General features: G+C 41.8%; 1 protein-coding gene across 20 annotated transcripts in view; it reads right to left on the bottom strand.

The window, feature by feature from the left end:
- Positions 1-17,877, bottom strand: part of MYO3A (myosin IIIA) — a 351,398-nt gene that overhangs the window by 180,818 nt on the left and 152,703 nt on the right. For all 20 annotated transcript variants that reach the window (XM_054020735.1, XM_054020736.1, XM_054020737.1 and 17 more), the window contains one exon: positions 6,679-6,861. In XM_054020735.1, coding sequence (XP_053876710.1) covers positions 6,679-6,861 — 183 coding nt within the window. The remainder of the gene's footprint in view (positions 1-6,678; positions 6,862-17,877) is intronic.

Genomic DNA, 17,877 nt, shown 5'->3' with positions numbered 1-17,877 from the left:
GTAAACAAAGCCGAAATCTGTGTTGATATCCAACAGCGACTGCTGCAACTTGTAACATGTTGTGTCTGAGTATTGCCCTTTTTTCTTTAGGTCCAGTCTCACTTTCTTCTGCCTCTGGCAGCGACTAGATCTGTGTCTTAGCTCAAGCTGGAATTTCTCACAGTACCCTTTTGTGCTCACTTCTGTAATGTTGACTTTCTTTGCCACTTTTTATTTAAAGTGGATCTTTTCCCATTTTAATTTCAGTTTGGCAATACAAAGATTGTGCTCATTGCTGACATCTACTGCTCCATATGCCCTTGAGTCTTCGACAGATGACCAGTATCTCAAGCTGATGCAGATTGATTGTGTTTATTTACAAATGTCTTTAGGAGGGAACAGGGTGTGACAGTTATATTAACTTCCTTCAATATCATGCACAAACCTCACTGAATTACATTTAATTATTTTAGGAGTTCATTATATTAAAAAATGCAAATCTTTAGATTATTGTGAGAATGTATGGAACGTCTTTAAAAGGAAGGCAGGACGAATACAACCACTGGAAAGTACTGTGAACTCCAAGAGACTATGCTGAACAATTGGGCAGAGACCAATTATCTTTTGGGACAATATGTGTGAAGCAGAATTCCTAAGAAATACTTAGGAGGAGGGGACTGCAAACTCTGACCTATGGATTCAGCCTTTGAAGCTTCACCCCGAGCTTTTGTCTGCTGATCACCTGCAAACACTTCAAAGACAAACTGTATAAAGGGTTAACTGTGGGCTCGTCTACACTTGAAATGGAGCTGCACTACTTCATTACTGCAGTTCCTGGCCAATGGGAACTGTGAAGCTGGCGCTCTGGGTGGAGGCAGCGTGCACAGCTGCCTGGCCAAGCCTCCACGTAGGAGCTGAGCGAGGGGGATGTCGCCGCTGCCGGGGAGCCCCCCAGGTAAGCGCTGTCCAAAGCCCACCTCACCCCGTCCCGTGCCCCACCCCCTCCCACACCCAAACTCTGCAGCTACTGAGGGGTAGGCGTGCCTGCCAGTCCCCCCCCCTCCCCACAGCAACAGTGGGAGTCCCGGGCTTCCCAGGCTGCCCTCCCCCCCCCCCCAGTTTTAGTCAGGGGTATATAGTAAAAGTTATGGACAGGTCCTGGGCCGTGAATTTTTGTTTACTGTCCGTGACTTGTCCATGACTTTTACTAAAAATACCCGTGACTAAAATGTAGTCTTAGTCATTGTTAAACTTAGATCAGTCCCACTAGGGCCTTGAACATACCTCAGAGAGCCTCTCTCTGTGTTATGACAACCGCCCATGACATCTTATGTCCCAAGGGAACGATGAAGTTTTCAATTTTAAGGATGATGCTTATGGAATGGGAGAAAGGTTCTCTTAGCCATAGGAGCCAGACTTCGGATCCCATTACTGGAAGAGGCAAGAATAACCAAAAATCTCCCTGCATTCCAAATGAAAAAGTGAAACTCACTTCTTCAAGTTAGTGTTCTCACAGACACACCTAAAAACAGGAACTCAGCAGAGAAGGAAGTGGGGGGGGGGAAGAAATAAGGGTAAAAAGGGAGGAGAAGAGGGACTGAGTGTGTCTGCTAGGAGAAAGAAAGAAATTAAAAACAAAAAAATTAAAAGCCACAACAGATACACCATAGCCATGGCTGCCTCAGGGAAATGGAGAGGAAAATTGGACCACTGTCCTACTGTGATTTAATAGAGGTTATTGTCTCCTGAGGGGCACTCGGATATTATGTGGTTTGCTCCGTTTATAACAAGAAATGAGAGAGAGAGAGAGAGAGAGAGACTATGAATAAAATATTCATTCCATCTATAACGGAAAGGAAATCTTCCTCTTCATTTTATGGGGGAAGATAAATATATTAACTGGATATATTTGGTTATGTTTACCTTAATAAAACATTGCACAAAACCCAAACTGCTCATAAAAGGTCAAATTTCCCCATAAGCAATAAAAAGGCACCTTTTAATAATAATTGACATTAAGATTTTTAGCCAAATTATCCATCAAGTTTACTGGACTTGATAATCAAGAGAATGAGGAGTTTGTATAGTTTGGACATGAAAATGGCTCTCAAATTATTATTATTTCACATATAAATATTCTCCTTCCTGTTCCACTTTTACACATTCTTAACTGTTATTCAACAAGGAGCTTTCAAAAGCTCTTAAGGATTAAAGTTCTTAGTCTCAGATCTCCCAAAATCATGTAATTTATGATAATTATTGAACAATACTTGAAATGTTTTCTCTTATGTAGTCATGATTTTCACCCATCCAAGTTTGTCTCTCAAATTTAGCAATTGTGTAGCTAAGGCAAAAATGTAAAATTAAAAGAAGGGAGCCCATAAGGTGCTTTTTTCTTTCCCTCATCACAATGGCTCCCTCTGCAGCCATTAATAAATCCTTCAGTTTAAACTGCAGAAAGAAGTCTAGTTCATTCCATACACCCTACTTACAATATTCATAGTCACATTAGGGCAAAGTGACTCACAGGTATAGCGGATAATGCCAATATAATGTAGATATAACAACAACATTGTAAGGATCAAGAAGTAGGAAAAGTCCATCCAGAAATTAGGTGATTCAGAGTTATTATTCTACTACATTTCTTGCTGTCCAGTTACTGCTGACCACCTAATGGATCACTTGTTTATCCACTTAGTGAAATGTCTGTTTCTGGGCCAGTGGAAAGTTTCCTGGGTTTGGACGGTAAATTTGGGTTTTAATTAAATGAAGATTTTTTGGAAAAAAGTAGCTGCTTTTTCTCGACAATTTTTGATTGTTTGTTGGAAAACCAAATATTTTCATTTTTGGCTGAAAATTTCTGAGGTTCCAGTTGAAACTTTTTAGTCCTAGGCAGTTTAGGATGAAAACAAAGAGAAACAAAATAATATTTTTCTTCTACAAACAGTTGCCTTTTTTCCCTGAAAATTGACAAAAAAGTAAAGTAATTATTTTTGCCTAAATGTTCTGTAAAAAAATAAAATGAGTAATCATTTTCTGACCAATTCTGTCCTTGTCACCTCTCACTCATTCCAGCTCCTTCAGACTCTCCCCTCTTCCTCTGCTCCAATTCCTCCTCCTTTCTTCTTTCCCCTGACATCAGCTTTATTTCTTCTCTCCCTCCCATCTCCACCCTCCTTCTTTTCCTTCCCCTTTGCAAAGTGGTTTGTGATTTTCTGACATCACTGCTATATTGCTTCCCTGCCTCTTTCAATAATCCAGTTAATACCAAACATTCATGCATTCTTGTGAAATAGATTGGTGCAAAAAAATGTTTTCTGCTATGTAGGCATTCAGCTGACCCTGGGTCGCAAGAGAGCCCTGATTATTCAGAGTCTGCAGTAAAATTGAAGGACCCTGTTTACAAAAAACAGTAAGATGCTGTATGATGTTTTGGTGCACTTAAATTCATTTAATTAAGATTGTAATCTCTTGGCTGTGAATTATTTTTGCTTTTAAAATGCGACAAGATGATGAATGAAAAATGGGCCCCATTTCTGGCGTGGAAAACACACGTGAAAAACAGAAAGACTAACAAGAACCAGAGTGAAGATAAATTTAATAGCAAGTTTACAACATTAATATATTTCATAGGTTTTAAGGCCAGAAGAACCATTACGATCACAGGCACCGGCTTTTTCCTTTGCCGGAGGTGCTCAACCCCCACTCTGCCCCAGCCTCCCCCCCCTTCCCCAAGGCCCCACTCCCACCCCGCTTCTTCCCACCTCCATTCTGCCCCACCTCTTCCCGCCCAATTCCACCCCCTCCCCTGAGCACGCCTTGTCCCCACTTCTCCCCCTCCCTCCCAGTGCCTCCTGCACACCGCGGAACAGCTGATCACGGTGGGCGAGAGGCACTGGGAAGGAGGGGGAGGAGTTGATTGGTGGAGCCGCTAACAGGTGAGGGGAGAGGGAGCTGACTGCGCGTGGGTGCTAAGCACCCACTATTTTTTTTCCAAAATAAGTTGGCGCCTATGATTACGATCATCTAATCTGACATTCTATATAGCACAGGCCATTTGAAAGAGATGAGTAGGAATGTCTCATTGTCTATATTTTGTGGTCTACTGCCCACTGCAAGCATATCCAAACCGAAAGGCCCTTGGCACCTATGTAGCTCAACTGAAGACAATGGGGTTCCATAAAAGCACAAAGGTCTGCCCACTTGGATCTATTTTCAACAGAATCTATTTGCAACAGAACAAGTTACTAACAAGAATGGTCCTGTTGAGTTCTCTTCTCCTCTTTCAAGCCCCTCCTCAGAAAACACTACTTCCACAAGGCCTATTAACTACTAATCTGTCCGTCATCCAAAAAATTTCAGTTATTTATAAAAAATATGTTATGCTGTATAGTGAATCTACCTCCTGGTCATCTGGTGCTGTGTGTGTAAGGATTGTTGCCTTTGTCTTTTTAGATGGTAAATTCATCAAGGAAGTGGAAGACTTGGTCCTTATGTTTTGTTAAGCACAGAACATATTTGGAAATGCTGAACCTATAAATATTTATCATTCTATTTTAGAAGAGTAATGTATTGCATATAATCTAGATAAGCACACTCAAACATGCATTCTATTGTCTTGGAAGGGAATGGCTGATTTATTTGACATTAACAGACTTTCTCATAGCTAGTATGTAAAAAAGTAAAAGGGACTAATAGTGAAACTATATAATTATAAGACAGTTGGAATTCTGTATGTGCAACCCATGAGAAAATTTAGAACTTTTTCTAGAAGAAAAATAAAAGGAAGTTTTTGATCAATACCAAAGAGAATTCAATGCTGAAATTAATTCTAAATTAGAATTAAAAGTTCATATCCTTGATTAATTGACCAGATGTAATCAAACAGGCGAGTGTCGTTCCCAAGAACACAAACCATAAGAAAAATACTAGGGATGTCGATTAATAACAGTTAACTCACGCGATTCACTCAAAAAAAATTAATCCCGATTAATTGCAGTTTTAATCACACTGTTAAACAAAATACCAATTGAAATGTATTAAATATTTTGGATGTTTTTCTACATTTTCTAATATATTGGTTTCAATTACAACACAGAATACAAAGTGTACAGTGCTCACTTTATATTATTTTGATTAAATATTTGCACTGTAAAAATAAAAAAAATCGTATTTTTCAATTCATCTCATACAATACCGTAATGCAATCTCTTTATCGCAACTTACAAATGTAAAATTTTTTGTTACATAACTGCACTCAAACAAAACAATGTAAAACTTTAGAGCCTACAAGTCCATTCAGTGCTACTTCTTGTTCAGCCAATTGCTAAGACAAAAACGTTTTTTTATATTTACAGGAAATAATTCTTATTTACAATGTCACCTGAAAGTGAGAACAGGCGTTTGTATGGCACTTCTGAAGCCAGCATCGCAAGGTTTTTATATGCCACATATGCTAAACATTCATATGCCCCTACGTGCTTCGGCCATCATTCCAGAGAGGACATGCTTCCATGCTGATGATGCTCGTTAAAAAAATGTGTTAATTAAATCTGTGATTGAACTCCTTGGGAGAGAATAGTATGTCGCCTACTCTGTTTTACGCACATTCTGCCATATATTTCATGTTATAGCAATGTCGGATGATGACCCAGCACATGTTGTTCGTTTTAAGAACACTTTCACTGCAGATTTGACAAAATGCAAAGAAGATACCAATGTAATATTTCTAAAGATAGCTACAGCACTCAACCCAAGGTTTAAGAATCGGAGGTGCTTTCCAAAATCTGAGAGGGATGAGGTGTTAAGCATGCTTTCAGAAGTCTTAAAAGAGCAACATTCCAATGTGGAAACTACAAAACCCGAACCACCAAAAAAGAAAAACAACCTTCTCCTTGTGGAATTTGATTCAGGTGATGAAAGTGAACATGCATCGGGTCTGCACTGCTCTGGATCGTTATTGAGTAGAACCCCCCATTAGCATGGACGCATGTCCTTTGGAATGGTGGTTGAAGCATGAAGGGACATGTTAATCTTTAATGAATCTGGCAAATAAATATCTTGCGACGCCTCCTACAACAGTGCCATGTGAACACCTGTTCTAGCTTTCAGGTGACATTGTAAACAAGAAGTGGGTAGCATTATTTCCTGCAAATGTAAAAAATGTGTTTGTCTGAGTGACTGACTGAACAAGAAGTAGGACTGAGTGGACTTGTAGGCTCTAAAGTTTTACATTGTTTTATTTTTGAATGCAGTTATTTTTTGTACATAATTCTATATTTGTAAGTTCAACTTTCATGATAAAGAGATTGTATTACTGTACTTGTATGAGGTGAATTGAAAAATACCATTTGTTTTGTTTTTATAGTATCTATTTGTAATAAAAAATAAATATAAAGTGAGCACTGGACACTTTGTTCTGTGTTGTAATTGAAATCAATATATTTGAAAATGTAGAAAACAAAAATATTGAAATAATTGGTATTCTTTGGTTTAACAGTGCAATTAATTCTGATTAATATTTTTAATTGCTTGACAGGCCTAAAAATACATATGTAGCTAGAAGACATCTTGGTCAAATGTTTACAAATAATGGTTATTTTCCACTTTATTTTTCTAATACAACCGACAAACCAACATATGAGGTTACATAGTAAGTTACAACTAAATAAAAAACAATTTAATATTAAAGTAGCTTACGTGAACTGGGTCCAAGATTTTGACTGCTGCTTTGCTGCCATTTTTTTTGTTCAACACTTTAAAAACTTTGCCATATGTTCCTTTGCCAATAGTCTCAATTATTTCCCATGTTTCTGAAGGATCAGGAAAACTATCAAATATTATTGTTTTCCCAGTTAATGGAAGCATCTCAGATATCGGTTCCTGGAAAGAAAAAACCTCATTTCAGTTTTCATTTCATATAAGAAGTCAGTTGCTATTAATTGCTTATAAATGTGATAAAACTAAGATATCAGTGCTAATCTCACATGTAACTGCAGTCTGGAACTGCTCTTGCATATAGTGTACATATCTCAGCAATGGAACTCAAAAGAATAAGGACAAAAGAATTTGTGCTAAATATAGATGGTAAGATCAACATGGTATGAAATGGGGAGAAGGTGAACTGCATACTTTTGAGTGAGATCCTGGCCCCATTGAAGTCAATAAGAGTTTTTCCATTGATTTCAAACAGGGCCCGAATTTAAGCTGAGGGTGGAGGGAAAAGGTTATGCCTGCTGAGAATTGGTCTATGAAAGCCATGGATATGGGCTTTGCCCATTATGGATAATGCTTTAAAGGGAACAATGACAAAATCTTACTGAGGAATGATGCAATAGTTCCATGCACCCAAGTTAAAACTTCAAAGTAGACTGTCAACTTTTAGGACTCTGATGTTGCACTCCATATGCTTTATGAAACTATGCTTATAATGTGAATGTGATGTAACTGGGATATTCTTTATTGTAAGGTATCATTCCAAAGTTTATAATCTACTGAGTGTGTTCATCCTATTTGTTTGCATGTATTATTTCTATGTCTGGAGTTAAAAGAATAAGATATAAACTTGTATTACTAATGTACAGGTCAGTTGCATTTTGCGCGTATTTAACATGCGCGATTTCAGCTTTACGCGGTCGGCAAAAACAAAACAAAAACAAAAAAAAGAAAAACAACAATTTTAATACTGTACATGTAGTGCGGGCAATTCTGCCCGCCATTCAACTCAATGTAATTTTGACTATACGCGGTTTTCCCTTTACGCGCTAACCGTGGAACGGAACCCCAGCATAAGATGAGTCTCGCCTGTAAACATATTAAGTAGAAGCCATTAAGGGTGCTTCAGAATCAGTGAACCGTAAATGGCTCTGTTTACTTGCAAACCTTCCTGTGTACGTGTGGGCCAGCCCAGGAAGAATGGAGGCTGGGGGTCTCACAGGACATATGACCATATCACATGATGCTGGAATCCATCTTAAATCTGGTACTTTTCCATTTAGAAGGAGGGGTGGGGACCCAGAGAGACAAAAAAGAGTCACGCCTTGTGCCAAAGTGATAAAAGGGGGTGGAGCAGAAGAAAGAGGCGGCCAGTCATGAGAAATCCCCTGCTTAACACCAGCTATTTACCTCTCATTGGAACAGTCTGTCTGCTCTCCTCCCTAGCCAGCACTCAACTGCTGGGCCTTCCTCCTCTTAAATCCCACACCCTGACAGGCACAAGGCCTTCTGACCCTTAAAGGGGAAGGTACCCCTCTTACACTCACAAAAATATTGTTAGTATTACAGTAGTGCATAGAGACCCAACCCAGATCAGGGCCCCATTCTGAGCACCGTACAAAACACAGCAAGAGAAAGTTCCTGACCCAGAGAGCTTACTAGACAGAACAGACAAAGGGTGGGAGAAAGGGAGTGGCATTATCTCCACTTTAAAGAGGGAGAACTGAGGCACAGAGATGTGAAGCCCAACATCACATTAGAAGTCTGGGGCAGAGACAAGCCTAGAACCCAGATGTGACAGTGCACTCTATATGATTTTATGAAAATATGCTAATGAGTTTGAATATAATGTAACTGAAATATGCTTCATGCAAAAGGTTTCTTGTAAGGTATCATTACAAAGCTTATAATCTACGGAGTGTGGCCATCCTATTTGTATAAATGTATCACTCTTGTATCTGAAACTAGAAATATGAAATATAACTCTGAGGGCCTATCGTAATTATGCGAAGTGTGGGCCATTAATGGTGGTTTGGAATCTTGATGGCTCCCACCAACCAGGACAATCGACTGCAGATGGCTCTGTTTTACTTCTAAGTCTTCCTGTATACCTGTGTGCTGGCATGTGATTATGTCACCTGAACTGGAATCCATCTTTAACCTGGTGCTTTTCCATTGAGAAGGAGGGGGTGGGAAGCCAGAGAGGGTCAAAGGATTCCCGCCTTATGCAAAGATATATAAGTGGGTGGAACAGAACAAAGTGAGGAGCCATCATGAGAAATCTCCTAGCTACCACCTGAGCTGGAACAAGGGCTGTACCAGGGGAAAGGATTGTGCCCAGACTAGGAAGGCATCCAGTCTGTGAAAGAAACTTATTGAAACATCTCTGAGGGTGAGATTTTATCTGTAATCACTCTTATTACCGTATTAGGGTTAGATTTGCGTGTTTTATTTTATTTTACTTGGTAATTCACTTTGGTCTGTCTGTTACTACTTGGAACCACTTAAATCCTACTTTCTGTAGTTAATAAAATCACTTTTTACTTATTAATTAACCCAGAGTATGTATTAATACAAGGGGGGGGGCAAACAGCTGTGCATCTCTCTCTATCAGTGTTTTAGAGGGCGAACAATTTATGAGTTTACTCTGTATAAAGCTTTATACAGGGTAAAATGAATTGATTTGGGGTTTAGACCCCATTGGGAGTTGGGCATCTGAGTGTTATATACAGGAACACTTCTGTAAGCTGCTTTTAGTTAAGTCTGCAGCTGTGGGGTATATGGTTCAGACCTTGGGTCTGAGTTGGAGCAGACGGGCGTGTCTGGCTCAACAAGACAGGGTGCTGGAGTCCCAAACTGGCAAGGAAAGCAGGGGCAAAAGTAGTCTTGGCACATCAGTTGGCAGCCCCAAGGGGGTTTCTGTGATCCAACCTGTCACACCAGATCTCCTGACTCCCAGCCCAGTACCTTAACCAAAAAGCCATCCTTCTTTGATAAGGCAAGGGGGCAAATGAAATCTTATAGGAAAAAGCATGTGTATGGAAGTGCCATCCCAAATGGCTAAATTAAATTTCCGAGCCATTAATAAAATGCAGCTGGAATTAACTGATTCATCCATATTTGCCTCTAGGGATTGAGACTAGCAGAAGGCTACCACGTTATGGTAGAAGTGATAAAATAGGATTGCCTGGCAGGTGAGAGAGACCCATCACACACTGTGGTGAGGGATGGAGAACAGGCCACAGGTTACATCAGGGATCAGTAACCTTTGGCACACGGCCCGTCAGAGAAATCCACTGATGGGCCGCGATGGTTTGTTTACCTGCAGCATCCACAGGTTCAGCCGATCGCAGCTCCCACGGGCTGCAGTTTGCCGTTCCAGGCCAGTGGGGGCTGCGGAAAGCAGTGCGGGCCGAGGGATGTGCTGGCCGCCCTTCCTGCAGCCCCCATTGGCCTGAAGTGGCAAATCGCGGCCCATGGGAGCTGCGATCGGCCGAACCTGCAGACACGGCAGGTAAACAAACCATCCCAGCCTGCCAGCAGATTTCCGTGATGGGCCACATGCCAAAGGTTCCCGATCCCTGGGTTACATCATGACAGCTCAATGAAATATGTTTATCTAATAGAAACTTAGGTCCATAGATTGTAACATTACTATAAAGAAAGCCCACAGCAAAGCTATAAAGTATGTCAAGCTAGAATGAATGACAGCCTGCGAGTAACCTAGCTGGCAAGTGTGACAGATTCTAAATTGTGATCACATTTACTATTCTGCTGATTTTTCCAGTGTACTGCACACATAGATGCTGGGTGCTACCGCACCCCGACTTGAAGTGGTTTCCATTATATACAGGGTTTACAGTTCGGTTCAATGGTTCTCGGCACTCTTACTATAAAAATTGTTCGAGCGCCCCTGACTGCACATAAAGGACAGATTTTCATCTGATACTTTCAGTATCAAATATAAAAATAAAAACCCTTGTTCAAGCATTCAGTGACTTTTAATCGCTTTACACCGTGGGAGTTCATAACGGATACCAGCTCCTTCCCCACCCTCAAAATAACCCCTGGAAATTCAGTCTGTGCAGATAAAACACTCCAGTCCAGGCTCATCATCTTGTCTCTTGACTACTATAACCTTCTCCTTTCTGGCCTTGACAAATGCAATGTTGCTACCTTCAAATTAAATTAAAAGTGCTGCCACTAAGATTATCTTGCTGGCTCTTCACTTTCGCACCTTCACCGACTGCAAAAACAAGTAACTTGTCTTTACCACTAAGGCACCGCCACAACTTAGCATCACCCTAGCTGCCACTCTCATACACTAACAGCTGCTGACCCCCTACTTCTACTCTGCCAACAAGGCTAGCCTACAACACCCACTAGTCCAGTTTTCCCTCAGGCACCTTTGCCCTTTCTCCCATGTCACCCCTGCGAATACCTCCTTAAAACGCACTACCTTTGTGATGCCTGCAAACCACTTGGCAGGGGCTATGCTGTGACTGCAGCTCATACCAAACACAAACGTGTCACTGTCCTCTCCACAGCAGCTTTTCTCTACCTGCTGCCTCTTGTTGAATGTTTGGCTTGTAAACTCTTTGGGGCAAGATGACATATGTGTAGAGTGCCTAGCATAATGGGAGGTGGAAGCCAGATTGGGGCCTCTAAGCACTACCACAATATAACTAATAAAACCACCAAGACAAGCTCCTTAACTCCTCTTACTGCCCCTGGTTTGTGCTTGTTCTGACAAGCATTTATAAGGAAATTTACTGTAAATGTAAGTGCTTCTTAGGACAAGTCTACCTACAAAATTAAGTTGACTTAAGTTATGTCTACGTACAACCACTGCAGTACTTAAATTGCATTTGCATGTTCACACTATGCTCCTTGTGTTGACGATGTGTGTCCTCGTCAGGAATGCTTGCTCTTATTTAACGGTCAGTGTGGGGCATTGTGGGACAGCTTCTGAAAGGCAGCAACAGTCGATGCAAGCAAGGCAGCATCTACAATGACACTGTCGACCGAACTACATCAACTTAGTCACTATACCCTTCCCAGTGGTGGAGTTAAGTTGGTGCAGTGGGCAAGTTACATCAGTGAGAGCTACATTTTAGTGTAAATGCTTACAGAGTTAGGTCGACGTAAACTGCCTTACATCAACCTAACTCTGTAGCACAGACCAGGGCTTAGAGAAGTCAGAAGCATATGGAGCTCCAGTGTGACATCCATCAAGCTAATAGCTAGCACTTTGGGACAAATGCCCAAATAACTTAATTCTCCAATAAAATATAAATTGGATTGTTTCAGCCATGATTATGGATTGCTACCCCTAGCTGGTGTAAATCAGCAGACAATTGTTTGATGGAGCTACACTGATTTATACCAGCACAGGATCTGGTCCAGCACGTACTGAATGAGTGTTCCCAATCCTGCTCCCTTTCAAATTCACAGGGATCTCCATTGAGCTCAATAAGAGTAGAATTGACCCCTGAATCAGCATTATATCATGACTACAATTTGTTTTAAAGGACCTCCACTATCTGGAGTTCAAGTTTTTCCATAGAAATGAAGATGATGTTGTAGGAGGGGGAAATTTCTGATAGGCCAGAACCCAGTAACATGCCTAGACCACTGCCCACAGCTGGAAAAACAATTGTTATGCCCATTGCTGAAAGCAGCAAGAAAGGCTCTTTCTGAAGCCTTAGCACAACTAATAGACCAGGAGGGGATGGGGGAAGCGAGTGAGCACGAGGAGTAAACATGATCCTGTGCCTTCCTGATTTAAGCTTTTTGCCGAAGCATGCAGTTTTGCACGATGGAAAGTATGGCAATAGTTAACTAGTGCTTTGTGAAATATAGCTGGTTAACTGATGGAAAATTCCCTGCTGGACAAGCTAGAAAACTCCACACTTAGCTTGATCATTTTTTTTTTTTTTTTTTTTTAGAGACACTTGAACACCTCTCAAGTTCCCCTGCAAACAGAAGGCTGGCCACTGGACATCTATAGAAATCCATTCGAGACCTCCTCAAGATCTTGGGCAAATATGAATCCTGAGTTAATTTGGGGTGCTCTTCTAACCTGTTGCAGACACATGTAAGTGCTAGGAACTAAATAGAGTAGACGCTTTGAGCAGGGGTGAAAGTAACTTAAAGGATTTACTGGTATGCCGGAGTCCTGAGCGGGGGCCTGGCCTCAACCAGAATAGGCGGGACCTTTAAATCACCCCAGAGCTACCAGCTGCAGAAGTGTCGGGAAGCCCTGGGGCTCAGGGGCAAATTAAAGGGCCCAGAGCTTCCCGCAGCGGCCGGAGCTCCGGGCCCTTTAAATCCCCGCCTGAGCCCGGCTGCCAGAGCTCCAGCGGGGATTTAAAGGGCCTGGGGCTCCCCGCAGCGGCCGGAGCACCGGGCCCTTTAAATCACCGCCGCAGAAGCCGGTCCAGTCTGGCATGGCGTACTGGCTTACTTTCACCTCTGGCTTTGAGTGAAAGCACTTTTGGTTTGCCTGTTTCCATCAACTATCTCTTGACTGGATGCGCCATATCCCCATTGATTTATGTCCTGCCACCACCTCGCAAAGAGTAAAGGTACCAACCGCTTTGGGTTCAGCAAAACCCTGGGTAACAATATCTTTGTTGTTGACAAGCAACTTTCAAAAAAAATATGTAGAGGTTGATATGGAAAAAATAAAAGCTTTGATTGCCATTCATTTAAAGGACATTATCATTGTGTCATTTTGGCCAAGCAAGTGGCCCATATATTGTACTGGGTCTATAGAGAACTGAGAAGACCTCATCCTGAAATTTATTTCCTTCTACCTTCAAAGCCATTCATGGGATACAGGAACTTCTTGTTTACTTATCTGAGATGTTACTGCTGTCGTCAGGCACGAGCAAGGTATACCTGGGGGCACAACTGAGCCCAAAGTATTAGACTTAATTTCAGATAGTTTGCCTTTGAAGAAGATATTTTTAGCCATAATGATCCTTTAAATTATCTTTATTCACTTTTTTAAATGTCCTTTGACTAGACCAACATCTAAATACATCAGCTACTGGGTTCCAGGGGAGGGAATAACTCATGGGATTGGTTGTGAGAATATCACCCTTTTATCTCTATTGTACAGATGAGGAAATTGAGCTCCAGAGAAGATTAGTGATTTGCCCAAAGTCACATAGCAAACCAGGAGTAAAAAATTAACAGTTCCCAGAACGCAATCCTATGTTTAGTCCACTAGATTACCATTTGCTTGCATGAATAAAAATAAAATACTAATGTCAGAAAAAAGCTAGAGCTTGGGAAGCTGCCAAATAAATAATCCCAAGTAACATTCCAAAAATCAAGAAGATAGCAAGTCAGATGGATGAGTTGCCAGACTTGGGCTTTGACCAATGATGCTTTGAAGAGCCAGGAACCATCCACAGAGATTGCCATGATACCAACAGTTCAACCTTGCAGGGGCCAGCAACAAGGGTAGCCCAACCCAATGTAATACGGCAATGAAACACAAAGGAAGATGGCACATGGTTAGGTAATTTTTTTCTATTTAATTTTCTCTCATTAAAAGGCAACATATTCCATGGCCATAATTCAAAAGTTATGGGAGACCAAACCAAATTAACTGAACTGGGTCCACTGCTGAAGGAGATTGCCCAGGCTTCCCTTATGGAAGGCATGGTGCTTGATTCCTTAAAGGAAGCTGTTGTGTGATCTTTACTCAAGAAACCAATGTCTGATGCTGGCAATGCTAGATGTCATCCAGTGGGCAACCTTCCATTTTTGGTTAATATATAGATAAGGCGGTTGCAAGACAATTCACAGAGTAACTAGAGGGGGTTCTCACAACAAATTTTTTGGTGACTTCAGGAGTGTGGCCATGAACTCTTGCTGGTGGTCGCTCTCACAATTTTTCCTAAAATAATTAATTTTAGGAAAAAATAAATATGCACATATTCATGTCCAAATCATTGTAATGTATTTAGTAGGGTTTTTTCCCCAGACTCAATAATAAAAATAATGTACAGTTGTCTCTATTCTTTAACTGGACCTAAACAAAATAGAAACAGAGGGTGCTTTGCATGTTTTGCTTTATTTGGTTGATTTTAAAATAAATAAATAAATAAAAAGATGTGCTAGCTAGTAAATCTACTACTTTTCACAGCAGACTTAATCAGCCCAGGCAAGCTGGGGGGACAAATTAAGCCCTAAATGGGGAGGGAGGAGCGGAGGGCCAGGGGTGATGGGGGGATGAGTCCGGGGCTGGAGCCTGAAGCCCTGCGACTGGGTCACAGAGACCACCACCACATGGCCAGAACCTGCCACCCACCACCCCAGGGCTGAAGCCCGAGCACCACCACTCCTAGGAAGGTGGGGAACTCACACTTGTTGCCTGCTCCTACAGTCTTTGTGGCTCCAGAAGGGAGCAAGGACTAGCCCCTGCTGGTGGCCCTGGGGAAGGGCAGCTGCTTTGTCCCCCTCCCCCATCACAACCTAGGAGGCTGTGGCCACAAGAAAAGCCCCTGGTGCCCGCATTTGAGAAATGCTGAACTAGATGCTTCTGGTCTCCATGACCCCCTTGTCAGGGTCCTGCATATGGTTCAGAAACCACACTGGTGACATTGGTACGGATCTTCTCCTATTGATGGATACAGACTGGGTGTCCTGGCTGACATTGTCTCTGCTACCTTCATGAAAAGTTGACTTGCCTGTTGACTGTAGCAGAAGTGGTCAGGGCTGCTCTTGAGTGGCTCCATTTATTTCCTGAGCATTCCCAGAGGGCAACTGATCTTCATCCCTAAAGGCACTGTCATGAAAGGTTCCATCTTGTCCCCCATTTCCCCCCCACCAGAATGGTTGTATTGCACACTAAGGGATAGACTATAGGCCATGCAGGCAGCCTACACATATTCATGTACCTCCATGATAGGATCATGGAGGGGGATTCCAAAGTAATGGGGGTCAAAGGTGGCAAGGTCTGTGAGCATGCATATCCACTAATCTAACCTCATGCATGGGGCTGCACAGTGGACAGTCTGATGTCAACTACAGCTACAGCAGGCCCTAAATACATACATAATTCCCATTTTAGTCCCATGAAGAGTACAGGAAAAACAAAACCAAAGGAAAAAAAATATATTTTTTTTGTACTTGTAAAATAAAGTGATCTTAAGACTTCTATGCCAACGGTCATGCTACAGAGAATGTTTATGCCAGGGCATAAACCAATGAAACTATGGATAATAATGGAAGGCTGGAATGGTGATGTTACCAAATTTATTTGGACCTTGTGCATCTAGACGCAATGAGGTGACATTAAACAATCAATGAACTGAATCCTATCCTTTTCATTGTGTGGCTCCCAACAGAAAAGTATTGCAAGTGATAAGAGAAATTTTTCAAGGCTTTCAGAGCTAAAGCATTGCTTAGTTTTACATAAGAACGGCCGTAATGGGTCAGACCAAAGGTCCATCTAGCCCAGTATCCTGTTTTCCGACAGTGGACAATGCCAATGCCAGGCACTTCAGAAGAAATGAACAGAACAGGTAATCAAGTGATCCATCCCTTGTCATCCATTCCCAGCTTCTGGCAAACAGAGCCTAGGGACACCTTCCCTGCCCATCCTGGCTAATAACCATTGACGGACCTATCCCTCCATGAATGTATCTAGTTCTTTTTTGAACCCTATTATAGTCTTGGTGTTCACAACATCCTCAGGCAAAGAGTTCCACAAGCTGACTTTAAAAAAAAAAAAAATCAATAAATGTTTATAATGTCAAAAATCAATATGGTATGAATAACCACATCCATTTGTCTATTTCTCAAAACTTTTGACAAGCACCAATGATTCAAGAAGAATTGGTTAGCTTTATCAGCCACCTCTAGCAAAGCTTGAAATCATTAGACAGCAAAATCAGGAAGACATTAAAGGCAACAAGAAAATGTGCTAGTGATCAATATATAAAGAAATCACGATGTAAACATCTACATGGCATGTGGAGGAAGCAACTGGAAAATAAAATACAATCTCAAAGTTCCAGATTTACATTTAAAATTAATAGTTCCACTAACACACTGCTTGTCTTAATTCGCATGCGTGGCCATGCAAAAAAGAGTTTCAGTCTCTTCTGGATCAAAATAATTTGCAAGCCCTTTGGACATTTTTTCCCCCCTCCAAATATTTTCCACTTTTTTCCCCTCCAGAAGCTTATTTCCAATAACACCACAGTGACAAAGGGAATAGAACACATCATACAGGGTTCTGATGATAAAAAGTTCAGGAAACAATCCCTTTGACATTGCAGATTACCAGCAGTTAATGACTGATGAGTTAACGATTTAAGGCAAAGTCAAGGTCTGTAAACAAGTCATTTGCTGTACTATTTGCAAGGTCAATTCCATTGCTATTATCAGTTAACCGGAAAACTTCTCGCACCAGACGTAAAACGCTTTTAAACGTCATTTAACAAGGCTTTTTTCCTCTCTGCTTTTTCACTCTTCCCTGCATTGTGCAAAGGTGCATTCTGTGTATACAGCAACAATCATATCGAAGCCAAAACTGTTTTACAGGCAACTTCAGTTCAAAGAAGATTTATCCTTTTAACGTGAGCAGAGGCATTACCTAAGGTGCGTTTGTTGGCTAGGTAGTTTATGTAACGTCATTTATGCTGATTATAAATGCAAAACACCAGGAGCCATTGTACTACTTTATCCTCTTAACAGACGTTTATTAAACAAGGGGGCGAGCTCCAGCCCACTCGCTGTATGGAAGCAGCTTTTGCTTCCCCCCTTGCCCTGTGTTCTTCGGGACGGTTTACACTCCTCGAGCAGCTTCCCCTCTAGGGAGCTCCCCTGAACAGCCTCACTCCATACCCAGCATGCTGGGGCTTGCTTGTTTTGCAAGGAGCGACTGAGCCCCTTGCTGCTACTCACTACCTAGCAAGCAAACAATGAGGGTCACTCACCTGTGGGAGAGCAGGGACCGGCAGGAGACTCGGCAGCAGCTGCATGCATTGACCTACCCACTGGATTCCTGCACCTGGGCAACAGCTAGGGTGGGGGGCGGGCTCCTGCTACCTCCTCTCTTGCTCGGGCAGCCCCTGCCCATGCAGCAGCTCTCATGCAAAGACCCCGGGGCCTGGGGTTACTAGAGGAGTGAAACTAGTGTCGGGTTTCCCAGTTGCTTTG

The sequence above is a fragment of the Malaclemys terrapin genome, chromosome 2 (genome assembly GCF_027887155.1).
Source record: "Malaclemys terrapin pileata isolate rMalTer1 chromosome 2, rMalTer1.hap1, whole genome shotgun sequence".
In the NCBI taxonomy this organism is placed as follows: Eukaryota; Metazoa; Chordata; order Testudines; family Emydidae; genus Malaclemys; species Malaclemys terrapin.
Note: the sequence above shows the minus strand (reverse complement) of the source record. Positions and strands in the feature narration are given on the sequence as shown.